At 41.4% G+C, this 25,510-nt stretch overlaps 1 protein-coding gene across 3 annotated transcripts in view; it reads right to left on the bottom strand.

The window, feature by feature from the left end:
- Positions 1-25,510, bottom strand: part of PTPRT (protein tyrosine phosphatase receptor type T) — a 796,626-nt gene that overhangs the window by 112,176 nt on the left and 658,940 nt on the right. For all 3 annotated transcript variants that reach the window (XM_042980385.1, XM_042980383.1, XM_042980384.1), the window contains one exon: positions 22,219-22,367. In XM_042980385.1, coding sequence (XP_042836319.1) covers positions 22,219-22,367 — 149 coding nt within the window. The remainder of the gene's footprint in view (positions 1-22,218; positions 22,368-25,510) is intronic.

Raw genomic sequence — 25,510 nt, 5'->3', positions numbered from 1 at the left:
CACATCTCCCTGAATCCCTTCTTGTTTCTCCATGTTCTGTTCTCTACAATGAGGCATGATAATTTTTCAGAAGTCCAAAGCTGAGCATGTCACCTCCCTGCTGAAGCCATTTATTGGCTGCTCACTGCCCTTTAGCTACATTCCTGATCATTAATATGGTTTCAAGGTTCTGGTCTAGCGTCTGCCTCATCTAGTGTCTGTCTGTCCTGTGCTTACTAGGCTGAAGCCACGCAAGTTCTTATCCACCTGAGAAACTGTACATGATGTGTTATTCTCCTGGAATGGTTAACCTTCCTGAACCTTCCAAGGCCAAGTGGATTCCTATTCATCCTTCAGAACTCAGCTCAAAAGCCACTACCTCTTCTGAAATAGACAAACAGATCCATGGTAGGAAAAAACAGCAGAACTGTGGTCACCTATTAGGTGGAGTGGGGGCAGGGTTTGATTGGGCATGGGCATGAGAGGTCTTCCTGGCTTGCCTGTATATTGTTAGGGGCTTGGGTTGTACAAGTGTATGCAACCGTTGAACACATGGAATCGAAAGCTTAAGATCCATGCTTTTCTTTGTAAATTTTACCTCAAAAGAAAAAACAGAACATTGAGCTTGCATTATTGATATGCAAGTGCAGTATTTGGGGGAAGGGAAATATATTAATGTCTGAAATTCCCTTTGCAATGCACAAAATACCAAGATGGATTGAGGGATGGATTGATGGGAAATAGGTGATCAAATAAGTGCGGTAAAATGTTAATAGTAGAATTTAGGTGATGAATAGTGGATGGGTGTTTATTAAAAAATCTATTAACTTTTATGAATATTTGAAGATATCAAGGAAAACATTCCTATCTGCCCCTATCCCCATCTGAGAGTATCATGTTAGAGCCTAACAATATCATCTTCGTGAATCACAATGTATCTTCCTGGACATAGATGTCATCTCCATGAATCACAATAGTGGTTGAACAATTAATAGTTAAGTTATTTAATGTCTAGTGTCCTTCTCTAAACTGTAGGCTCCATGAAGGCAGGTGCCATATCTCTCTTGTTTACCAATACATCTCTAGGATCTAGTGGTTGTTCGGTAAATACTTGTTTATTTGGTAAGTACACCTGCCCCTCTGAAACCCATCTGCCATCTTGCTGATAGACATGATACCTGTTTTCAAGGTTCATCTCTCATACCCTTTTATTTCTATGGTGAGAGTAGCAAGATCTTTATTTCCTGCCTCAGTTCCATTAGCCTTGATGGGTGTAGGGAGCAAGAAGCCACATTTACTCCAAATGCGTTTCTTCCCCAGATGGGCCTGTGGTGATTTTAGTTATCACCAGATGCATTGTGCTTCTCTCATACTGAAGGTTGTCAGCTTAGGCTGGACATGAGACATTATCAGTGTCTCTAGGGTTGTGCTCATACTAAAAATGGCCAGCCCAGCATTTGTTACGTATGTATCGCTACACTCCAAGACCCCCATCCTCACAGGAAGATGTGTGATGAGAGGAAAAAACCTTAAATAATGCTCGACACTGAAAACATGGCTTATCTTATTTTCTCCCTCTCATTCATCAAAATTGTAATAAGACAAAGGTATGCAAAACAACTGCAAAGTAATACTTAGCTAAACTAGAAAAACTCAATTTTGACAGATTTTACAATTTTCAGCCTGACAGGTGACTTTGTATTTCATTGATGTGTAAGAAACAGAAAATGAAATGGCTAAACTTGTCTCAGAGATGAAATTTAAATGTGCAACAGCTGTTTGAAATGAGTTTACCATTGTACTGAGTGGATAACAGTCTGGTTTCCCCATTTCAAACTATGCCCTGGATACGTAAGCAGTTTGTGGATATAATAAACCACTAAGACAACAGAGCATTAACAGAATGGGAATAACACAGTTTTGGAGTTACAAGACCTGAGTTTTCATCCTGGTTTTGCCACTAAATTGTCTTGCACAACTATTTTCACCTTTGTGTATCTTAACCTTAAAGTTACAGAGTTGGATTAGACCAGTGCTTCTCAAACTTTAATGCACATCATTTGGAAATAGTTTAAAATGCAGATTCTGGCTCAGTGGGTCTGGAATGTGGCCCAAGAGTGCATTTGTAATGAGATCTCAGATGATACTGATACTCCTGGTGCATGGACCTGTACTTTGAATAGCAATGGATTAGATGATCTCTCCGAGGCAATTTTGAGTTAAATACAATTTGTACATTAACAATCCTAGAGTCGCTCATAAGTGAAGCAAACACTATCCTTTCTACTCTTAGTGAATGAATGAGGTACTACAGCTTAGTACTGTTCAAAACCAACCAAGGAAAAAATTTCAAACACCCAAAGCTGATGACCTTTGTTTTGGGAAGAACACATGCCTAATAGTTCTCTTGTTAGAGCTAACAAAGCAATGTGTACCAAATATGTGAAGTAAACAATGCATAAGTAGCATGTGAACTAATAAAGCACATCACGGTTTAGCCTAGCAGCCCTAGCCTATAGCCCTGCTGTATTATACAAGTTGATCCATGAAATGTCAACCTTCTTTATTTGATATAGTGGATCCCTATCCTGGTACTGTACAAGAGTCAGTCAGTGAACATATGAAATATAAATCCCTTAGCTTCACATTCTGCACCTAATAATTCAATAGTTTTAGTTTGGGCCAGTCATGTTGAGGAACTACAGTTATAACCATACAATGAGGGAGCAGGGCAGTGATTGGGGGCCAGAAAGGAAAATTTTGACTCAATTCCTGACAGAAACATGGCAAAGAAGAGTAGTTCCACAAGCAAGCTTTTCCAGAATCCCAATGACATCTCCAGGTAATGGAGATGTGCAGGTCACAAGGGAACCACTGTTCTAGAGAAGCAGCCTCTTAACAGAAAAAAACTTTAAGGACCCCTGAAACTTGCAATGAGGTGTCTTCACTGTAGTTCATGTTCTTTTTTTGTCTACAGCAATGCATCAGAAGAGCTGAGGTTAAATGCTGGCTTTACTACTGATTAACCAAAAGGCTTTTGGTAAATTATTGTAACACTGCACATGCTAAACCATGTAGTAGCATGTAGCCATGCCACATAAGAAATGATTCCCAAACTTAGCAACCTAAAATAACAAACATCTACTGCCTCACAATGGATCATTCCTTACAACATGAATTTCTGGGGATCAGAACTCTGAGTGTAGCCTTTAACGGGTACTTCTGGTTCAAGCTCTTTCATGAGGTTGCATTCAGCTATCAGCTGTGACTACGGTCACATCTGAAGACTCAACTGGGGGAGAATCTGTTTCCAAGTTCACTCATATGATTTTGGAAGACTGATTTTCTCAGGGGATATTTGAGTTAAGGGACTCAGGTCCCTTCTGGATATTGCCTGGAGACCTCCCTCAGTTCCTTGCTCAGTGGGTCTCTTCATAGGGCAACCCCCAACGTGGCAATTGGCTTCCCACAGAGCAGGTTAATGTGAGAATGAGAGAAAGCATCAAATGGAAGCCACAGTATTTTTTATAACCTAATATTGAAAGTTACACCCTAATACTTTGCCATATTTCATTCATTAGAAGCCAGTCACTAGGGAAGGGATCCAAGGGAAGGGATTTTATAGGAATGTGTAATAAGAGACAAGAATCACTGGGGCTGCCTTAGAGACTGCCAACCATAAACTCTAGTGTCACTCCACAATGTTTTTGTGAGAGGCCCCCAAAATAATGTAAATCAAAGAGCATTACAGACATTTACAGCAATATACACATATAAGAGTATAATAATTTATTGAAATGAGTCCAATGAAAACTCTCCAGCCAGTTTTATTCAGCTTTGCCAAGTGTTCTGAGTCTTTCGGTTAATGAAGGTTCTTTAATTCTTGCAAGGTTCTAAACTACTCCCTCTACATTTTTCCAAAGATTTTCCCAACATCTGATTATTCAAGGGAAATAAATGGTTTAATTTTCCTTACAACATGAATTGCCACTGACAACAGTCTTTAATCATTAAAGAGTTAACAGTGCACTTTGAATTGCCTTACCAAGATAAAAAATTCATTCCCTAAGTAAATGAATTAGCCACATAATTGACAGTCAATTCCAGTAATAAAACACTAATTAAGTGATTCTGCTAAGTAAAAAGTGCAATGTGATGAATTTGCTAAACAATGGCCTAACTAATAAATTTTCATGCTAAATAAATGACTTGGAATGGTGACTAAACACTCACCATGTCTAGGGTCAGTTGAAAAAGCAACTATGCTTTTAGAAAACAATGACAGAAGTGACTGTGCCAGCTAACATCCTTGACAGCATTACACTGGGCTCCATGCCAAGCAGGGACTAAGTGAGTAAGTCTGAATGGGGTAGATGTACTAGATTTGGGGGGCAGGCAGGGAATCATTATGGGAATAGAGTGGTGAGTAGCTTAAATGAGAACTTGGAATGGTCCAGTATAGCTAGGTTGGAGTCATAGCAGAACCCAGTAATAGGCAAGCAGAAGGAGGAAGGACCTAAGGGGCTAAGATCAGAATCAGCACCAAGGAGAGATCCCGAAAGCAGTGGCTTCAGCTTCAGAAAGCTAGTATGGCAGTGGGACTCAGCCCTCATAAGGTATAAGGGTATTTGTTGTCCTTTAGAAGCATCTTGGGGCAATCCCATTTACACTGGTGCTTTCTGGAAGGATTTGGAATCAGAGAAGTCTGTGCTTCTCTTGGGGTCCACTGGTTTGGACTTGCAAATGCTATACAATGAAGAATAATGCAGACTTTTCATCATGAAAACCTTGTTATCTAGACCCTTGAGCTGGAATGGGGTCTTGGTTTCCTTGCTTTTCCTTGAATGCATCAGGCACCTGGCTTTGGGAACCTTTATCAGGAACATTCTTTTCCCATTTTCCCAGACATTGGGAAGATCCACAAGGGGATCAAGTTGGAGGAGGGTAAACAGTGATTGGGGTGAGGGTGTGGAAAGAAAAATAACTTAGAAGCATAAAGGCCTCTGGAAGAAAAAGAGAAGGTCATGAAGGTAGGGGCAAGCTGGGGTCACACAGCAGTTCTGAAGAGTGCTCCTTCTGTATTCCAGGCCTGCACTGAATGGTGGAGTCCAAGGAAACCAGTATTTGGTGATGAGACCTTTTTCATTAATGACGAGGACAAAGATACAAAGATTAGAACTTCCTAAGACATGGGATTACAAAGTGTACCCCATATATATTTCTCAGACTAGTACAATGGTCTCCTTTCTGGTTTCCCTACCCCCACAATGGGATCAAAGCCTGAGTTATATTAGTCATCTCTATGCCTAAAGGCCCTTGCTTTTCCAGTAGCACACAACAACAACTGGTCAAATACAGAACAGTTAAAAGCGAATCATTATGATCCATCTTGATCACAAAATTAACATAGTAATTCATTCAACAGATAATGACCAAGTATATGTTATATACCAAGCACTATACTAGTCTCCAGGTATACAGTGGTAGTCAAAATAGGAGTGGCCTCTGCACTTGGACTTATAAGTTAGTGAAGAAGGCAGACATGAGCCAAATAAATCTTCAGTGAATAAGCATTTGCATACATGATACTTGTGATACATGCTAAGAAGGAGTAGAACACAGGGCTAGTAGGAATAAATGGTCACTTATTTAGATTGGTGATTGGGAAGCCCTCAAAAGGTGACAGTTAATCACAGATCTGAAGGATAAATAAGGGCTAAACCATGAATGACAGGAAGAATGTTCTGGGAAGAGGGAACAGAATTGTGAAAGTCATGATGTTGGAAAATACTTAGCGTTTTCAAAGCACAGAAAGAAAATTAATATAATTGGATTATAGTGAGAAATCCAGAGAGTGGCCAGAGATGAGACCAAAGATATAGACAGGAATCAGATCATTCTGAATTGTGTAGCCCACGAGATGCATTTTAACTTCATCCTGGGAACAATGGGAAGCCTGTGTTAGGCTTTTGGCTGGGCAGTGGCATGGTAAAATTTGCATTTTTAAATTGCAGAACAGGCTAGTCAAGTAGTTATTTTATAAGTAAAGCATAATAATGATATTGAATTATTAGGCAAACCTTGGCTGATGATCAATTTGACATGAGAGTGATGGATAGAATAAGAAGGGTTATTAATAAGAGAGAGCCCAGGGACCAGATTTGCAAGTGCATACATTTGCTAGAGCACAGTTGGCTGAATACTCAGTGGAGGACCACACAGGTCTTCACTGCAGCAGCGGCAGCAGAAGTGACTCTGCTAGTCTGGAATGACTGTCTTACTTTCTGAGTCTCTGTCACATCTATAGATCTGAGGGAATTTCATCTGACCTACATCAAAGACCTTGAAGATGAAAGGGGCTTTCACCTTGGAAAAACTGAACTGGCCCAATGAGACATTAGCTGAATAAGGACACTCATTTAAAACATGTGCAAGTATTTCCAGGCATCAAAGCATCAAAATATTGACTGATCAAGAAAATATGGAGCAAGCAGGGAGATCTAATCAATACTTCTGGATTTAACAACAGTCCCAAGAATGGAATGTCACAGAGTATCCTTTCTCTATCACCTGCTTCATTACAAATAGTTGGTCACACTAGTTGGGTTTTAGTGAATGTTAATGCTGTAATCAGATATGTGTGTATGTGTGGGTGTGGGTATGTGTGTACAATAAAATTTCCATGGACGCCACTATTTTGTGCTAAGTCACTTTCCCTGAATCTGATATATGCAGAGACAATACTGAAGTTTACTAGCCTTATTAACCCTTACTCCAATAACATTCTCCTCACTGTCACTAGGATGATCTTTCCAAAATTTGACTCATCCCTGCCCATCCACTTCTTAAGATCTGTGTTAGCTCCTTGCAGAAAACAATAAATTTCCAACTCACAGGTTTTTGAGACCCTTTAAAACATAGTCCTTGATTATCTTTCCAAGTTAATCTCCTACCACTCAACCTCATGCAACTAACACTCCAAAAGGTCAGAATATTCCTAATTACAAGTCCAAAGGAAGGGACTTTCTGAGAAAAGGGTCAGGGTGCTTGACTTCAAGGACAATCAGCACCTTGGACAAAGACCCTAAGTTCTATCTCTGCTCTTCACATTTTCTCTCAGGCCCTACAGAGAAGTTAACATCACTAACATATTTTGGACTCTGTATTTTAGGCAATGCACTTAAACTTACAAGGAGTTACCAAAGGCTCTTTCTAGATGCTGAAAATCTTTAGAGACACTGCTGTACTGTGCTAGTAATCGAAGAATTATCAACCTAACTGGAATTCTAGAAAGTATTTCTATTTATTTATTCACTTTTCTAATTTTAGAGAGACAGAGTATGAGTGGGGAGAGGGACAGAAGGAAAGAGAGAGAGAGAATCTTAAGCAGGCTCCACACTAAGTGCATAGCCTGACCCAGGGCTCAATCCGATGACCCTTGGATTGTGACCCGAACTCAAATCAAGAGTCAGGTGCTAAACTAACTGAGCCACTCAGGCACCCCTGTTCTTGATTATAGGCAAGTAGACTTTCTCGTACCTCTATGCCTCTGTACATGTACTCTTCTCTTCCTTTAGAACAGTGTGGTAGTTCAACTCCAAGAGGACGACAATTGAGTCCTTCCCTTCCTGTAGGCATATGCTATTTCTCTTATTGAGAGGTGGAGCCTGCTTCTCCACTCTTAGGCTGGCTGGTCACTGGTTTTAATAATGATAAGCAAAAGAGATGATGTTAGCCAGTTCTGGCCAGCAGAGGTGATGCCTGGTTTTTAATAAGACTGGCATTCCTCCTGGCCTTCTTGGAACACTTGCTCTGGGGGGAGCCAACCATCATGCAAGAAGTATGATTGCCATAAGTCTGCCATGCTACAAAGAAGCCTAAGTTAGATGCACAGAGAAAGAACAATGCCAGCTAGCCCTGGTTGTTCTAGCAATTTCAACCAAGGGGTCAGATGTGCAAATAAAGGAGCATTTGGGCATTCCATCCCTAGCAGATGCCACTTAAGGAAGAACTGAGGCCCCAGACATATGGATCTTGAATAGCTGCCCCAGTCATTTCCAGCCATTGAAGTCATTCCAGCTGTCTCTTCATTTTCAAGCAGACACAAGATATCCCTGCTGTGCCTTGCCCAAACTCCTGACTCACAGAATTACAAACAAAATACAGTGACTGTTGATTTAGGCCATTAAATGTTGGTATGGTATATTATAACAAGGCAAAGAACAGTGACATATTTCTTTCTTTCTGTCTTGACAAACTCGTAACACTCATCCTTTAAAATTCAACTCCTCCATGTTTTCCTGGATCAACTTGACAAAGCCTGAGGAGCCTAGTTCTATTTCCTACTGATACTCTATCAACTCATCTTAGCTTCTTCTCACCTAGTGAACCAACTCACTTCCTTCCTACTAAGTGAGTTTCAATAGCCAAAGAAATAGCTTCCAAGACAAGTGGTATGAGGAAGCCAACTCTCTATGAGCATAGAAATTGGATCCATGTAATGAGTGCCCATTGTCTCCCAGAACAGTCCCAGACAACTGATGTTCCCATGGCCAGTTGTAAGGCTATCCAGCCAACAGAGAACCATAATCTGTTGTTATATCTGCTTCTTGTATTTAACTTTTTTTTCTTCTTCCACTGGCAAAGCCAGATAGCAGCCCACCTGAGTTTTTGCATGTATTTGTGATCTAAAGACTATGAACTGTTTTCCTTTCTTGTTCCTATGAATGGAAGAATGATTGCATCACATTCCCAAACCAACCAATAGTAGAGCACTTGAGTATATTTTGAGTAGCAGTTCCCACTTTTGCAAAAACTATGAAAAGGAACTTATAAAATTCCCTTTGGTGCTGAAAGACTAGCGATTAGTGGCAGGAGGTAGGAGACATGCTAAAATCTGGATATCAACTGATTGGTAAAAAAAAACATTCTTTGATTTCTTGGTCTGTGTACACTCAATTCTGGATGCAGAAAAAAGGACAATAGTATATAATGTCAGCTGTACTAAGCATAGTCCTTTTTATTCTGACTTAGTATATAGGATTTCTTTGTCTGAGTCCTGTCTATACATCTATCCATTCATTTATCCATTCAATAAAACAAACATTTTTGGGTATCTGTTCTGTGCCATACACCATGCTACATGCTGGGGATACAGTAGAATGAAAAACATAAATGGTCCTCTCCTCTTGGAACCTGCCATCTGTCAGAAGGGTTGGGCCTTAAACAAACACATTTGGGAGATGAAATCAGTGCTGAGAAGAAAAGGGGAACAAAATTCTATGAAGCACCTAACAAAGAAATCCAATCTGGTCTGGGGAGAAAAGGGTTAGGAATGTTAGAAATCTGTGAATTTAGATCTAAAGGAGTCAGTTAGGAGAGGAATGTGGGTATAACCAGATGAGGAGTTGGAAAACATTTCTGTTAAGTGATAGAAAGTAAATAATTTAGACTTTGTGGGATAGACAGTCTCTGTAGCAATTACTAAACTCTACTGATATAGCACAAAGGCAGCTATAGACAGTTTGTAAACAAATAAACATAGGTGTGTTCCAATAAAACTTTATTTACCATAACAAAGAGTGGGCTCTATGTGGCCTATGGGCTGTAGTTTGCGCACTCTGCATGAGAGAGAGCAATAGTGTAGGGAAAGGTCCTGTGGTAGAAGGAGTGTGGAAAAGGTGAACTACTAAGAGAAGAAGGTAGTATGACTGGAGCTCACAGAGAAGGGTGCAGTGATGTGAGAGAGTTTGGGAAAGGTGGAGAGGGAAAAACCTGTGTGGACTTTGGTTTGTAGCTTAAGAATAATGAGAAGCTATAGAACTGTTTCAAGCCAGGGAAGGATAAGCATGTTCCAATTTGCCTTTAATACATCTCCTTAGTTGTTAAGAAGAATGTGGACTACAGAATCACAAGGATGAATATGATGATTATTTAGGGGTTACGGATCTTACTGAGGCAAGAGATGGCAGTTACTTGGACAAAGATGGAGGTAGTGGGTGTGAATGGGTTCTAGTTATATGGAAGACAAAGAATAATCAAAATGTGAGGTGGAACTTGTAGAAAGTGAGGGAAAGGAACATGCCAAGATTAATTTGCACTGCATCTCTGCTGAATGTATCTTTATGATTACATCTAATGCATCTTCTCTTGCTGTGGTGCTAAGGACATGAAATTTTATTTTCATTTCCAGCCTCCACATAATTAGGAAGTCAACTCACATGGTTGGTGAGGTGAAAAATAAATCACTTGAAGAGAAATGAAGCACATGGTTAATGGGCCAGGATAACTTCTCTCCACCAGACACCACTCTCCTTGCAGCTTCCCACACCTATCTCTACTGGAGGAATCATTCCAGATCACCATTGTCTGTGTTCCCTATCACATCATAGGCTTTTTAAGGGAGGAATTGCCTTTTTCTTGTTTATGTCACCAACACTTCATATTCTGATTGGGGGATCTCCTCATTTGAAATCTGTCTGCTGTAGATGTAGGTACGGGTTACAGATGTATTAGATGTGGTGTGGATAGTTCTCACAGCTGAGTCAAGAGCATCTCAGTGAAAGGCAGCCTAAGTAACTAAACCTCATGACACCCTCCTCCAGAAATACGTGGGGCACGACCCAGAGAATAAGGAGGGTGGTAATGCTGGGGACAGAGGGATTTTGCCTGTCTGTGGCCTTCTGATCTTTTCTTCCACTTCCTCAAATGCTACCTCTTAAAGATCTCCTCTTGGCAAATCTCTACTTCCTATCTTCACCTCATACCTGCTGCCCACCTCTGTGGGCAAAAATTTTACATGGGCTCCTCAAACTGTGTGATGGAGCCAACCCTATGACTACTCCTTCATGGACTTCCCAAGATATATAGATCCACTCCTGACCCATTAACATATAAATCAGACTTCAGGTTCTTCAAAATTTCTACTTCAAATCAGAAAATTTTGCTTTGAATACTGAGACTCTATCATATCCAGGCTGAGTAGACAGTCATGAGACCACCTAACCCATTAACTTCTTCACACACTTTGAGTTCCATCTCAGAACCCAGATGGATGACCAGAAGGTTCTGTTCTTGGATCACATTCACACAGTCCCTTTTAGAGTCCTGTATTTTGCTCTCAGCTTTGACTGCTTTTCTATAGGCACTCCTGATGTATAAGCCCTGGTTCAACATTCTGGCTCTTCCATTAACTTGCTAAGTGACCCAAGGCAATGTGTTTCATCTCAGTGGGCCTCAGTTTCCTTATTCATGGCAAAGTCTTCAATCACCTTGTGTACACAAGGTAGCAAACATTTATATCTCCAGGCTGCGCTCCTTTGCTGAGCTCCAGGCCCACAGATCCAACTACCTACTTGACACCCCTTCAATGACTCAATAATATCTCCAACCTAACCTGTCAAGATGTGTAAACTCCCCCTCTTCTGCTCCAAATCTGGCCTCTTCCTGTGCTCATGATCTCATTTAATGTCATCACCACCCACTTATACTGAGTATGAGCAGAAAAGAGATGATTCTGGACTAAGCCCTGGGATGCTTCAGTGGTTAGAGGTTGGGGATAAGAGGATTGATGGATAATGAAGAATGAGAAGAAATGGCTGGGGAGGAAGGAGGAAAACCAGAAAAGGAAAAGTCAAGTGAAGAAAAGTGTTTCAAGAAAGATGGGCTGCTGATAGGTCAATCATATAAACCCAGGTTCAAACCCAGATTTGATTTCTTGGTAGCTGGGTGTCCTTGAGCAAGTTACCTAAATTCTGAGTCTTAGTTTCCCTAATATGCCTCACAGAGTTGTTGAGAATATGAAATGATGCATGTAAAGTGCTTTGTCCAGTAATTACACATAAAATTTTAGTGAGGAGAATTACTATTTATGCTTTCAACTCATCAAGGCTGTAGCACTGAGCTGAGGGAAAACAAAAAAACAAAAAACCTGGTCTCTAAGTTTGGTTTATTCTGCTACCTAGCAACTACATATTTACATGTTCAACTTCACTTCTTTATCCCTGATTACTTTAACAAGCACTTTCTAAGTGCCCTGTTGTGATTCAGGACTGCTTGTGAGGTACAGAGCAGAATCTATTTTCTTCTCAAGATGTAGTGACCTAGCATAAATTGTCAAAAGCAAATTTAGCTTTGTAGCTTTACTGAGATCTCTTTGAGAAGGAATGGCTGGGCCAGCTCATAATGAAAGTAAAAGTCTGTGGCTGATACAATGCCATCCCTACTTAACTACAACGGAAAGTGAAATCTATACAAATCAAAGGGAATATGAGGCCAGGTTCCAATAACATGCAGAGGCAACTTCAACTAGGATCATTCTATTTTCCAAACAGGTAGCCTTTCCTGGAAAGTGAATTTAAGTAGGCTACAAATGTGACTCTTCTCGGGCAGGTTCCAGCTACTATTCCAGCCATATCTCTGGCCGTATCCTCTCAACAGAACACCTTGTACTCCAAGCCCCCTTTTCTAAGCCTACCATGACCCTTGTCCAAGTCTTCATCCCTTCCATCAGGGACAATCCTCCTCTTGCACCTCCTTCAAGTCAAAATCCATTCTCTCATGTAGTATCATCTGATGTAGAATCAATCACTTGCCAATCCTATGATCAGTGTTCCTAGGGCACTATACACACCTTTTCTTCATCACTTATCACATTTATTGAAACTAACCCACTTACAAGTCTCTTCTTGGAGGACAATAATATCTTTGAAGGCAAAGACCATGCCTTATTTATCTTCACAACCCCTACACTGCTTGGCATATAGTTGGTATTCAATGAATATTTAAAGGAAAACCTTGGCTCCCATAACCAGGAGATGAAAAATATAATTCAATTTGAGAAGATTTTATTTGTGCAGAAATTGGATTGGGGTTCTAGAGAAGATAAATCATTACTGACCATATTTCATTCATCTGAAGGAGACTGGGGGACAAGAACTAGAGTGGTTACAGCCCCCAATACTAGCCCGGATTCTTCTGCTAGTGACTCAATGAGTGACCTTGAGGAAACTCTCTAGGACTCAACTCTTCTTCTTTAAGATGGGAAGGTTGGATCAGGTGGTGTCTAAGGTAATGTTTAGTTTTGATGGTCTATCATGTCCCTTTTTGAGTCTAATATCTTTCTCTGAAACTTGTGTTAATTTACCTCAGTGTTTGTGATAGACAGTTTGTCTACTTTTTCAAGGCCACTTAAATTTCTATTTTGCACTTCCAGAGAATAAATAATTCCATTCAACTTTGGATTGCCAGGAATCAAGTGTGTCCTTTAATCTGTCAGCCAAGTGGATGATTACAAAATATTCAATAATCTCTGTAAAATATTCAATAAAACTAGAGGTGGCAAGCTTGTAACATTCAATTCTTCTTCTAGATTCAATTTAATCTTGGAGGAATGAGAAAATATAATTGTCCCTGCAAACAGAATTTTGTGCATTTTTTTTTTCTCTTCATGATATTCTGTTGAGGTCTTGGTTTCACTGTGTGACTCATGATTGCTTTTTCTTGTAAATTTCCACTCCTTCAATTCTGTTAGGTTGTTTGCTATTCAGATAAAAGGAGCAAAAGCTCCGGAGATAGTTGAGAAAGAATCCTAGGCTTGGGGATCCTCAAAGCTATAATGGGTTTTAGCAACCTTAAGGTCCAGTACCTCCAAAGGGCAATGCCTTCTTGGTGCCTCCACCCCGAGAAAGGGGGTATTAGCCTTTATCTCCCAGGGTGCTGTAACTCTACCATTATCAGAGACAACTTAGCATGTAAAGAGCAAAGGCTTTGGAGTCTGACAGTCCTGGGATTTAGCTGAAGCCAGTGATTCAAACTCAAACATGCATCAGCATCACCTGAAACCTTTGTTAGAAACCTTTAGAACTTTGGGTTCCTTAGGTCTGGGGTGGGGCCCAAGAAATTCCTTCCAAAGAATTCCCAGGTGATGCTGATGCTTCTTATTACGGGACCACACTCTGAAAACCACTGCTTTGAGCAAATGACTCACTACTCAGTACCTGTGGACTTAGTTTCCTTCTTTATAAAATGGGAATAATAACCCCCGTGGTTTAATGGAGTTGTCTTGGCTGAAGGCTTTGGTGTGTCAGATCCAGGGTTCAGTTCCAGCTCTGCTGCTTAAGGCTATGAGCCTTAGGCAAGTTCATTACTGTTTAAACCTCAGTTTCCTCACTTGTAAATCACCAGGGACAATTATAACACTTATTTAATCCTCCCAACATACCAATGAGATAAGATAATGCATATAAATGCATATAATTTCAGATGGAAATAGGCACATAATGAGCAACAGAGGATAGCTAGTATTATGAATAGTAATAATCTAGTAATTATTACATTTTGAGGCTCCAAACTGGAAGGATTAAGTGAGCTCATTGGCTGACACAACAGAAATCAAAAATAATCTCAGTACGCTGAGATAACAGGGTCAAATCTAACACAAAGACAGCACAGATGATATATAAAGTCCTTCACTTGGGCCCCCCAAATCATCTTTACTTGGGCTGAATGAGAAAGTTTTAGTTGGAAGCCCTGAGCTCTGCATTAGGCAGATATGTGATGGATATTTGGGGGTTCATTCATACATGAGCAGTGTACTCTGAACCCAGGATTAGAATCTAGAGTGAGGGTGATAGTGGCTCTCTAAACTTCCAGCGATTCAACCTAATGCAGAGTCACATTCATCTTGGAGACCATGCACTCCATGAACATGGACCAAATGGAGACAGAGGTGCCAACTGAGACTTTGAGCTGACTGGAAAACAGAAATGTATCCTGAAGAAGGCTGATGGCTGATGTGCGCTGCTCAGCCTGAAGGAACGACCTTCAGGGCACACACATGGCTGAAGTCCAACAGCAAGGGATGGGGGGGTGGGTACTGTAGGAAGAGAAAGACCGACTTTCCTACTTTATGTGACATCAGAGGACAGCCAAGGGCCATCAATACACTTGACCAATACACTTGTATGCAAAAACTGGAATAAATGGATGGAAGTTACGTAAAGCAGACTGCAGCTCAAAAGGAGAGAGAATTCACTACCAGAGGAGTTGGGACCAGATATGGGCATGGAGCTAGCAGATCTTCATTGAATTCCAGCTCATCATTGGTTCTTTCATTCATACATTTAAACAAATGCTCAGTGGGTATCAAATGGGCCAGAGAGCTGGGCAGTGGTCAGGGTACATTCTGGTCAGCTTAGGATTTTAGCCTTTCCTTCATGGGCTACAAGGAGCCACTGAAGGGTTTTAAGCAAAAGAAAGGAAGGTCAAGTTGGAATACTGTAAAGACAGGACAGCAGAAATGTGTTTAATTTTACTGAGTTTAGGTTTCCTCATTTATGACATCAGGATAATAATTCCTACCTGGTTGCAATGCTTTGAGAATTAGAGATAATATGTGAACAGCATCTAGCAAAATGACTGCCCCAGCAGGTACCAAACAAAGGCGAGGCATCATTAGCAATCCTTAACATCACACATCATCAGGGGCATAGTTTCCCCAGGGAATGACACAGCCCAACCAATTTTCCCAGAGACCCATTTCTCCAGCTGGCTCAACATCCTCCTGACAGGGTGCGGGAATCTTCCTGAAGGAGTTTACAGCAACCTCAGCCATTAAATTTTTAAATTCAAGCACTGTGTTCCCCATTTGAATTTCTTAATTTACATAATATGTTCCTAAAATCATCAGGTTAAAATTTTGCCTGGTGGTTCCCTCTGCCTGCCCCATCTCTGCCAAACCATCCTGCAGGATACCAAGCTTGGACATTCCCTGACATACCTGTGAGGACACCCTTTTAGGAGTTCTGTGGGGTGGAGATCAGAAAGGAATCAGGTTTCAGGACCAACCCTCTTCAGCAGCAGCAAACATCTCTGAGGCTACCGCAAGCTCTGAGGCTACTGAATATATTTTTGGTTGCATTGGAGGTACAAAGTCAGGGGAAGAATCTTGTGGCTCTTTTTGCAGGCAGGCTGCTCCTGTAGCCCCTATAGGGCTATGAAAAGATGCTTGTTGTTGGACTACTTGTCCCCCTCCCCATCTGTGAGCTCTCTGTGTCTGGGGTCATCCCTTTTATCTAGGGCTTGGTCCAGATCAGGGATGCCTGAAGATGGGGCCATCTGGTCTACAGTCCCATCTCCTGTTAGAGCATCGACTGGACAGCTGTCTTCCTGCGGGAGGAGCTTCAGGCTCTCAAGCAGACAGACTTCATTCTGTCAAGTTAGACAGAACTAAGAGGAGGCACTGTCCTGCCAGCAGGATTGGCTATTCCCCTTACTCTCCTTTCTCTCCTTCACCTAGCTTTGTGGTGGGCAGAAAGCTAAAGGTTACAGGAAAGACAAAGACGTTCAGTTCTGAAAGGAGAACATCTGGTTTGGAGTCCAGACCTCACTATCTACTCATCACGTGACTTGAGGAAGATCTTGCAATATCTCAGAACACCAGGTTCCTCAACTGTAAAATGGGTTTAGTAATAAACATACCACTATACAGGGTTCTGTGAGGACCGATGAAGATGCGTATCTGAGTGTGCTTATCACAGAGCCTGGCAGCTTGTGGGAATCTGATGGGCTCCCTGCCAGTGCCCAGGCCTGGGACAGGCCTCCATGTGGGAAATGGCTATGGTAGCAGCTTCTGCCCACATGGGAGAAGAGCTGGCTGGCCATCAGGAGAGGAGTGGTGCTCTCCCTCTCTCCTGGCCATGAGTGGCCACCATTTAGGCTGCTGAGTGTGGGCTACCATTCATGGTACAGGACAAGGGACACTGGTTCTGGGGTCAGATAACCCTATTTGGCTTCCAATCCCATCCCCACTCTGTGCGCATGTGATGTTGGGCTTACTTATTTTGGTTCTCTGAAATTCAGTTCCCCCGTTTATGAAGTGGGAATAATATCTAATTTGTTGGGTTCCTAGGAGGCTTAAGAGTGGGATTTATATAGAGCATATGGCCTAATATGTAATGGGTGCCAATGAAAGTTATCTTCCTATTTGGGCTTTTGCTACTAGAAAGCTCAGAGCCAAACTGGAATATGAAAGTTACCAGTCTACATATTTAGATTGTTTTTTAATATAATAAATTACATTCTAATACAACCTGGTCTTGACCTTCTTGTCTTCATTTATGTGTTCCTGACATCTTGATTATTTATTTCTCTTATTATTGTTTTGCTGTAGGTACTATTATTGAATATGTTCCCAAATTCTATGCAGAGCTAGATGGATAGAAGCAAACTGATGTCAGAAGAAATAGACCCTTAACTCTGCAAATGGTTGTATGATTTGGGGCATAGGGTCTCTCTGAACCTCAGTTTCCTCATCTGTACGATGGGAGTGATAATAAACATACAAGCTTTCTTTTGGTGCAGGAATAAGGATCTATGGCTCCAATATTCTGCAAAAGGACTTTTGTAAACTATGAAAAACTCAGTAGAAACACATTATATGCAAGACAATGCCCATTTTTATTCATCAGTATAATTATTCCCCTCCCCAAACTGTGCTCAGGACTCATGGCACAGGGACTGGCATGTACCAAGTGCTGGGCAAGTGGCCACTGAATCTCACCTCCAGGGCCTCAACCATGCCTATATCCTTACTTAGCAGAGAGCAGAGAGCTTGATGGCCCAGCCTCTGATGCTGCTTAGAAACCAACTGCCTTCACACCCACCAGATATGCAGCCTTTCAGTACAATGGAAGCAAAACAATGAAGACAGAGTTTACCAACAGCACCCAGTGGGCAAGTGAGTCTGTCAGATGCCAGCATGGGAAGCCTAGACAACTGAGCTCCACACTGAGACAGGGAGACTGAAGGACTCCACAAAAACCTGTTTTTACCCTTTGCTAGGACCTGCACCCCACTCTACACACGCCTCACAATGCAAACAGTGTATGTCTTCCTTGTAAGGGACAAGGGGTTATTGGTTTCCTTAGAACAGAGAATGACCAGACCACCAGCACTAGACGTCTCCATGCCAATACCCACCCCCTCCAAGTAATAACAGCTGGGCCCCTGGCTTTGTTCCAACCAGTTCCTGGATGCCCGAGGGGACACGTACACCAGACTATAATTGTCAATAAAAAAGCTCCAGGCCCCGAATAAAGATGAGACTCCTTTGCTGAGTCTCCCGGATACTCGGCACTTTCTTTACATGTTCGATAAACTCTGCTTTCACCTCCTGCTGGCCTGTCCTCCTGCTGGCCCGTGTTTGATTTCTATCCTGCGCACAGCCAGGGACCTTCTTGGCTGGTCCCGCAGGAACCCCTCTGGTCCTTGGACCTGGCCTGCCAGCAGGCATCACTAGCACAGAAATTCAACTGGGATTTGTTTTGAAGCACTTTGATTTGGACTGAAAATGAACACAGAGAAGATGATACCATGAACAACAGATATAAAGAAAAAGATTTAAGCATGGGTGTAAAAAGATAGCACCAGAAGAAAGACTTGGAAAAATTATCCCAGTGAGTGAAAGATCTTAAAAAAAAAAATAAGTAAATAAATAACAATCAGCTACACAGGGCAATAAGATCAAAATGAGATTACTTAATAAAAGCCAGCCATTTCTTTAAACTGAAAACAATGCACATTGTTTGTCCTTTAAATGTGACATGCACTTCTTTTTCAAGAATGCTGAAGCACCCCAAAGCAAAGGCCCACACCTGACAATGGCAAGGGCCCCATCACCCTTGCTTCCCAGAGGTCATTGCTCCTATACAAAATCTGGAAGCTTGATAGAATGGATGCTGTGGAACAGCAACAGTTATTTGGAATAGAAAAGCCCTGAAAATCAACCTATGCAGGGAGATGCAGAATTTGAATCAGGCAGGAGCCCACCTGTTCAATAATGAAATAATTGCTCAGGGCACATTCTTCTGTAATCTTTTCTGATGTGACATCTATTCTTGTACTCTGTCTTTCTCCTGCTTCCTTAACATTTGCAAATAATCTCAGGGCCTCCTAAAGCCGCTGCAGAAGCCAGACAGTCACTTCCCTAATGCCAAGAAAATAGATTCAATTTTACATACATCAGGGTGATTTCAGAAGCAATTTCTACATCTCTAGTGTAAGCATTACTTACATTTTTTTCCCCTCAAATCTCATCCCAGCGGTTCCACAGGGCATTTTAAAGGTACCTGATGCATTCCAGGGTATTAAAAAGAATCCCCAGAGCGTGTTTGTGGCTATAGCCTGAGGACACCAGATGCATAGATAGAGTACTAAAATATTCAGTGACTCAAACAAATGCAAAATTTCTTAATAATTGAGTATACTGTCAACTGAACTTTTTTTCAATTTCAATGTCTTTTTTTAAAAGCAACGCCATTAAAAGGTATGTGTGTGTGTATCTGTGTGTGTATGCATATAAAACAAACACACATATCAATCATTTGGAAATATTGTCTCTAGACTTGAAAATGTCTGATTAGATTCTACTAGATAGGATTTCTCCTCCTTTTTGGCTGGCTAATCTACCTTGGTCTTGGATGCTTTCCTCTTAAGAGTTTAAGTTTTAGCTCTGGGGAATACAGTGATGTTTTCCCTTGAAATCCAAGAAATCACTGTTACCCAGGTTTCCACTTGTGATCAGAAAACTTAAGATCAAATACCTATAATTTCGAGGTCATGTATCTTTGACTATAATAGTTTTGGCACTCAGACTTCCCAGAAGTCTTTCCATTTTGACATTCAGCCTTCCCAGGCATTTTACACATGGAAAAAGGTGTGCACAAGAATCTGGCCTATATAGGAAAGGTTTGGGGTGAATGGGTATCACTTGGCCAGGATTGTCTATCAGCTAGACTTGTTATTGAACTTCCTTTCTCCCAGGGAAAGCAGGAGAATCAGTGACAGATGAATATAGATAGAGATTCTCAGGGATCTTCAGATGGGCCTTTCTTTCAGGACACACCAAGTCCATTTCCTTGTCAACCCTTTTTCTGCCTCTCCTGGCTGCCTATGTCACTATCGCCTTTTTCTGGGCCCAAGGGAATGTATGAATCCCAGCGATTCATCTGGGTTGAGAAAGGAAAAAGAGCTGGCTTCGTGGGTAGGCAGACTGCACACTTGCTCTGCTCTCTGAGGAAAATGCAAGTTAAATATTTGCTCATGAAATAATCAGTATGCACTGTTAGACTTTGTCTTTAAAGCCATTACACAATCTTAAGAAGTGTGCAGACTTAGCATTGCCAATAACGGGCAAAGTGATAGCATTTGTCTGTTGAGATGATGCAAAGGGAAGGACATGATGCCACCTATGTTGAATTTTTGGCAACATGTTAACCTGAGTGCAATCATGGTGAAGAAAATCAGATAAATCTGGATTGTGCCACATTCTAGGAGACAACTGGCTTAAACTTAAAATGTGTCGATGCCCTGAAAGAAAAAAAAAGGAGGGAGGGCTGGCTGTTCTAGATGAAAAGTGATGGAGAGACATGATGACCAAGTATAATGTGAGTACCTGAGTGGACCCTGGATTAAAGCAGCAGCAACAACAACAACAACAATAAATATTTTAGGACCACTGAGGAAATTTAACTATACGCTGGTATATTCCATACTGAAATAAGGTTACATTTCTTGGGTCAGATAATTTTATAGTGGTTACGTTGAAGAGTTTTCCTAGTTCTTAGGAATTCTCTGGAAGTAGAGTGTCATGATGTCTGCAACCTACTTCTAAATGGTTCCGAAAATTTTATAAAATTTTTATATAATCTTATATAAGTATATATATACAGGATATTTTTATATATGTATACATATATAATATATAGTATGGAGTGAGAGAGTGTGTGTGTACAAATATTGCAAATATGAATAATTGGTGAGTCTAGGTACAAGGTAAAGGAAGATTCATTTTACTATTTTCTCAACCTTTTTATAGGTTTAAAACTAATCTCCTTCCCAAGGCGGCATGTCAATATTTGAAAATGGCTATTGCTTCCCTCAAAGTTCAGTGTTCTTAATCAGCGTGCCTATAAGAACCATCTAAGTGGCTTTTACAAAACCCACATCCCACCTTACCCCTCCCCTCATCTCCCTACCTCTCTTCCCTCAGGAGATTGTGATTTAGTCAGTAAGGTGTAGGGCCTACATATGTGTATTATGAAAACTTTCTCAGAGGAGTTCTGTGCTATACTTAAGATGAGCAATCATGGGTCTAAGTTACCCTCAGAACATGGATCCATCAGGAATTAGCTATGTAACTCTGAGAAGGTCAGCCGCATGCACTGAACCTTGGCTACCTTACCTATAAAATGGGAACAATCATATGCAGTATCTCACGGGGCCATGGTGAGGACGAAGATGGTCTATAAATATTTGTTTCCTTTCTTTCTTCATTTTCTCATAGAACCCTCCCCCCAACTGATCATATCTAAGTGATTTTTACAAATTATGGTTTATTCCATTTGCCACACACTGTGTGGAGGACATTCATTTGTCTACTCTCACATTCCTTTAGATTTCCTGAATTCCCTAATCTGGAGCAGAGGCTGGGGAATCTAGCATTTCTATTAAATCTAGGAAAAATAATTGTCTTAAAGAGAGATGAGAACAAAAGTTAGTTTTAGGTTACCAGTCTTGAGATTTTCCTTTGGATAAGATTTAACTCTGAAATCTTAGCCACTTCTATAGGCTTGGGACCCTGTATCAATTCTGCATGAGGGCTCAGGTGCTCTTGACTAAAGGCCCCTTGGAACACTGGCTATAATTTGGACCTGGCCAGGCTTGGGAGACATGGGTTCCAGGTTTGGATAGGTATACTCATCAGCCTTGGGACATTGCAGAAGTTGCTTTTCTGAGCCTCAGTTTCCTAAGCACTCAAAACAGAGATGGCAATTAGTGGCACACCTACCTAACATGGTTTATATGAAACACTGTTTTGAAAACTGTAAGACACTCATTTCAATGCGGCATGTTTTTCTCCTTATGGGCATAACTATGTCCTCTTTTTTTTTTTTTTTTAACTACTATTAGTTTTAACCTGTATCTATTTATTTCCACAAGCAGTTAAGATGGCTTGCCCCATTTCCATTTGCTTTGGGGGAATATTCTTAAAACCTCCTTTTCCCTCAAGATGGGCTGCCCCAAGTCCTTGCCAGGGAGAACATTCATCCTTGGAACATCCAAGGAAGCATCCCGAACCCATACCCTTCAGCATCTGACCACTGTGAGGGGTCCACAGCAGAGGTACCAGGGTCAAGCTGAACCATGGATGTTCCCTTCCCCTTAGCTGGGTCAACTTACTGAATCCATTAACATCCTGAGAGCTAGAGGAGAAGCCTTCATCGTTGTGACTGGCGCTGAGCTTGGTGGTGGGTTTGTCGGCTGAGGCCACAGGCCCCATCTCCCTCTGGGCTCCACTCTGTGTCTCCTTCTGCTTCTTGGCCAGCTTCCTTTGGGACATGTGCAAGGGGAAAAAATCACAGTCAGATGGTTCCAGCTGCATTAAAGCATTGGAAAGATCAGATTGTTCTTCCACCCTACCCATCATCCTCAACCCCCAAACCTGGTTCATTCTCCAGGAACAGAGAGAGTCAAGATGGGTCCTCCAATGTCAAGGTGGAATAAGCCTAAATCCTCCTGAAACCATTAATGGCTTTCATTTACTCGGAAATATGAGGCTTATTCTGGATCATCTCCAACAATAGGTATGTTCTTTACTTGAGCTTAAAATCGGAAATCAATGAGACTTACATGATGATTCCTTGCTCTCCTTTTGAAGTGGGGAAGAAGCTGATTGGCCCTTTCTGTTCTCATGGCTCTGAATGAGATTCAAAATGGAGTCTGACCTTTCTCAGGGACTAAGGTAATAAAATAACACGCCAAACAATGGACAACTGAAGTAGAGACTTGTGGTTGGTGAAGGGTGAGGGTGAGGGTGAGGGTTAGTTAGTCCTGTAGCTCGAAAGGAGAAAATTTAAAGCTGAACTTGATGCCTGACGATCATTCATAGGAATGAAAGACCTTCAGAACCAGATGGGCATTTATAATAATACTAGTTTAAATCAGTGATTTCCAAACTGTGATGGAAATTAGAATCATTTTGAGAGCGGATAAAAGCATGCAGAGGCCCCAGCTCATGGAGGTAGGACAGGGTTAGGCCTGTGCATGGCCACCTAGTTCCCAAGGTCATTATGACACCATCTACTGGATGTTAAAACCATTGGTTTTGGCATCAGGAAGACCTGGGTTCATATACTATCTCTGCCACCTGCCAGCTGCATGATGCAGGGCCCGTTCTTTAACCTCTTTAAGTTCTGAACTCGTCCTCTGAGTACATCAGTCAACAATGGGACCAAGCTCCTAGGGCTGTGATGATTAACTGAGATCATATGTGAAACACATGGAATACAGCACCTGGCACACAGTGAACATTCAACACATGACAGCTGCATCCTTGTTTTTATATCATCCCTGCTGGTCCAACCACATTCTGATGTCCAAATCCCCCTTCAAGAGACCCACTGTGAAATCTCTGGATATCAAGTGGTAGAGATTTGGACGCCTCCCCAGGCAGCTGAAGGTTTAAAAAGTCCTTCATATGGATTTGAAACCTACTTCTCTTAAATTTTAACCGGTTGTTCTTAGATCATTAGAAGTACAAAAATATTACTAACCCTTCTTGCATATGACAGTTTTTCAAACATTTCTAAAAAACCAATGCAGTCCCTCTGAGATTTCCCCATATTTCCAATTCTAAATATAGCTATTATGTTCCTGTGATAAGGAAAGCGATGGACACATTAAATATCTTGGGGGTAAATTATCCCAGGTCTCTTGCTCCATTTTCCATTGGACTTGGTTTCAACTTCAATCTTAATCACTCCTATATCAACATGGAAACAACAGATCTCCCAGAGGAGTCAAATTCAGGAAAAATTTTTCCAAAATTGAGCCTGCCTGGTCATGAAACATGCAATTTCAAGAGGAATGATCTCCCTATCAGAGGAGGTATGAAATGAAAAGATAAAACCTAGACACAGAAGTATTTTAGGGGAGTTCATCTAGGATGAATTCTAGTTTGACAGTATGGGGAGTAACACCCTTCCCATGGATCCCTGGATCTAGATGTGGACTGCACGGAAGAATGACAGATGGCATACTCAAGTGAGAATGATTTGGGGAGACTTTATGTGCAAAAGGACTACTGACAAAAGTAAGAAGGGTGAAGGGGAACCTAAGGTCCACCATAGTGACAGGTGAGTTGTTGGCCACCCACGTGTCCAGAGGGACAAGCAGAGGAAGCAGTCACTGGCACCCTGAAGGAGAGAGTTGTGAAGATAAGACCACCAGCTCAGAAGCAGCAGCCTTCTCTCGAGGAACTCAGTTGATCCTCACATGGCAGGAACAAGAGGCATCAACACCCTGGCTACATCCTCTTCTCTTCCCCTGACCAATGAACAGTGGGTCTCATTTGCTCAACCCAACTGGAAGCCAGAGGCATGGAGTCCAGGTAGTGCTAGCTCTGGAAGCAGAGAGCTCAGTGGAGAACGAGGCAAAGGAATCTGGATCCAGGAAACCCCCGCCAAGAAGAGAATTTTATCTCCCCCATTTTGGCCACAATTTGAAGACAAATGCAGCCTAAAATGGAACCCACATACCCTCCCTCCCTCCTTCTCTCTTTCCCTCCCTCCCTCCCTTCCTTCCCTCCCATCTTTCCTCCTTCCCTCCTCTCCTCCTCTCCTTCCCTTCCCTTTCATTCCCTCCCCTCCTTCCCTTTATTTTCCTTCCTTTCTTTCCCTCTTTCCTTCCTTTCTTTCTTCTCTCCCTCCCTCCCTTTTTTCCTTTCTTTTCCATTTTTCCCCCATTGGCTTGAGAAAAGAGGGGTTCTCAGGAATAGGAATGCGTCTTTTGTATATAATGCTCTAGCCACAGGCATTCTGTTCCAGGAGTCAAACTATTCCTGGTAGACAGAAAAACAACCAGAAAGGAAGTACTGGATCAGTGTTGGCAGTCAGACAGGGGCCAGGGGGAGTGCCAACGAAGGAAAAATGAGTGGGTCTACTGCTGATGACATTTTGAAATTTTATTCTTCATTTATTATCAAAAAGGAGTGTGTTTAAAAATGTATATGTGACCTTCTTAATCATAAATTTGAAAAGATATACAGCAGATCCTTTGCCTCTATCTAAGCTCTGCTCACATTGCCCTGGCAGGAAATAAAAGGAAATCCAATAAGAAAGTTAACTTTAAAACTATAAGTGAGTGTGTATAAGAGGCTTTGATATTTCCGTAGGGGCATAACTCCCAACCAATCCCATTCCATTAGGGGTAAAATAATATGGAGAGAGTTGTCTTGGGCACAAGTCATTCATTTCCAAAGGAATAATAATAATAATAAAAGGCCTTGCTGCATCTGTGAAAAATGGCCTTTTATAGAAATGTTTGGGTAGCTCTGAAAACCTGGATGAAAAATGAAAAATTGAACTTCTATGAAACATAGGTATTTAAAAACTCGACAACCAACTGAGTTGTAAAAACTCAGGAGTATGGTATCCTTAGTATTTAGCCCATGGTTGACACTATGTGTTCACGA

The sequence above is a fragment of the Panthera tigris genome, chromosome A3, assembly GCF_018350195.1.
Source record: "Panthera tigris isolate Pti1 chromosome A3, P.tigris_Pti1_mat1.1, whole genome shotgun sequence".
NCBI lineage: Eukaryota > Metazoa > Chordata > Mammalia > Carnivora > Felidae > Panthera > Panthera tigris.
This window is presented reverse-complemented; position numbering and strand designations above follow the sequence as displayed.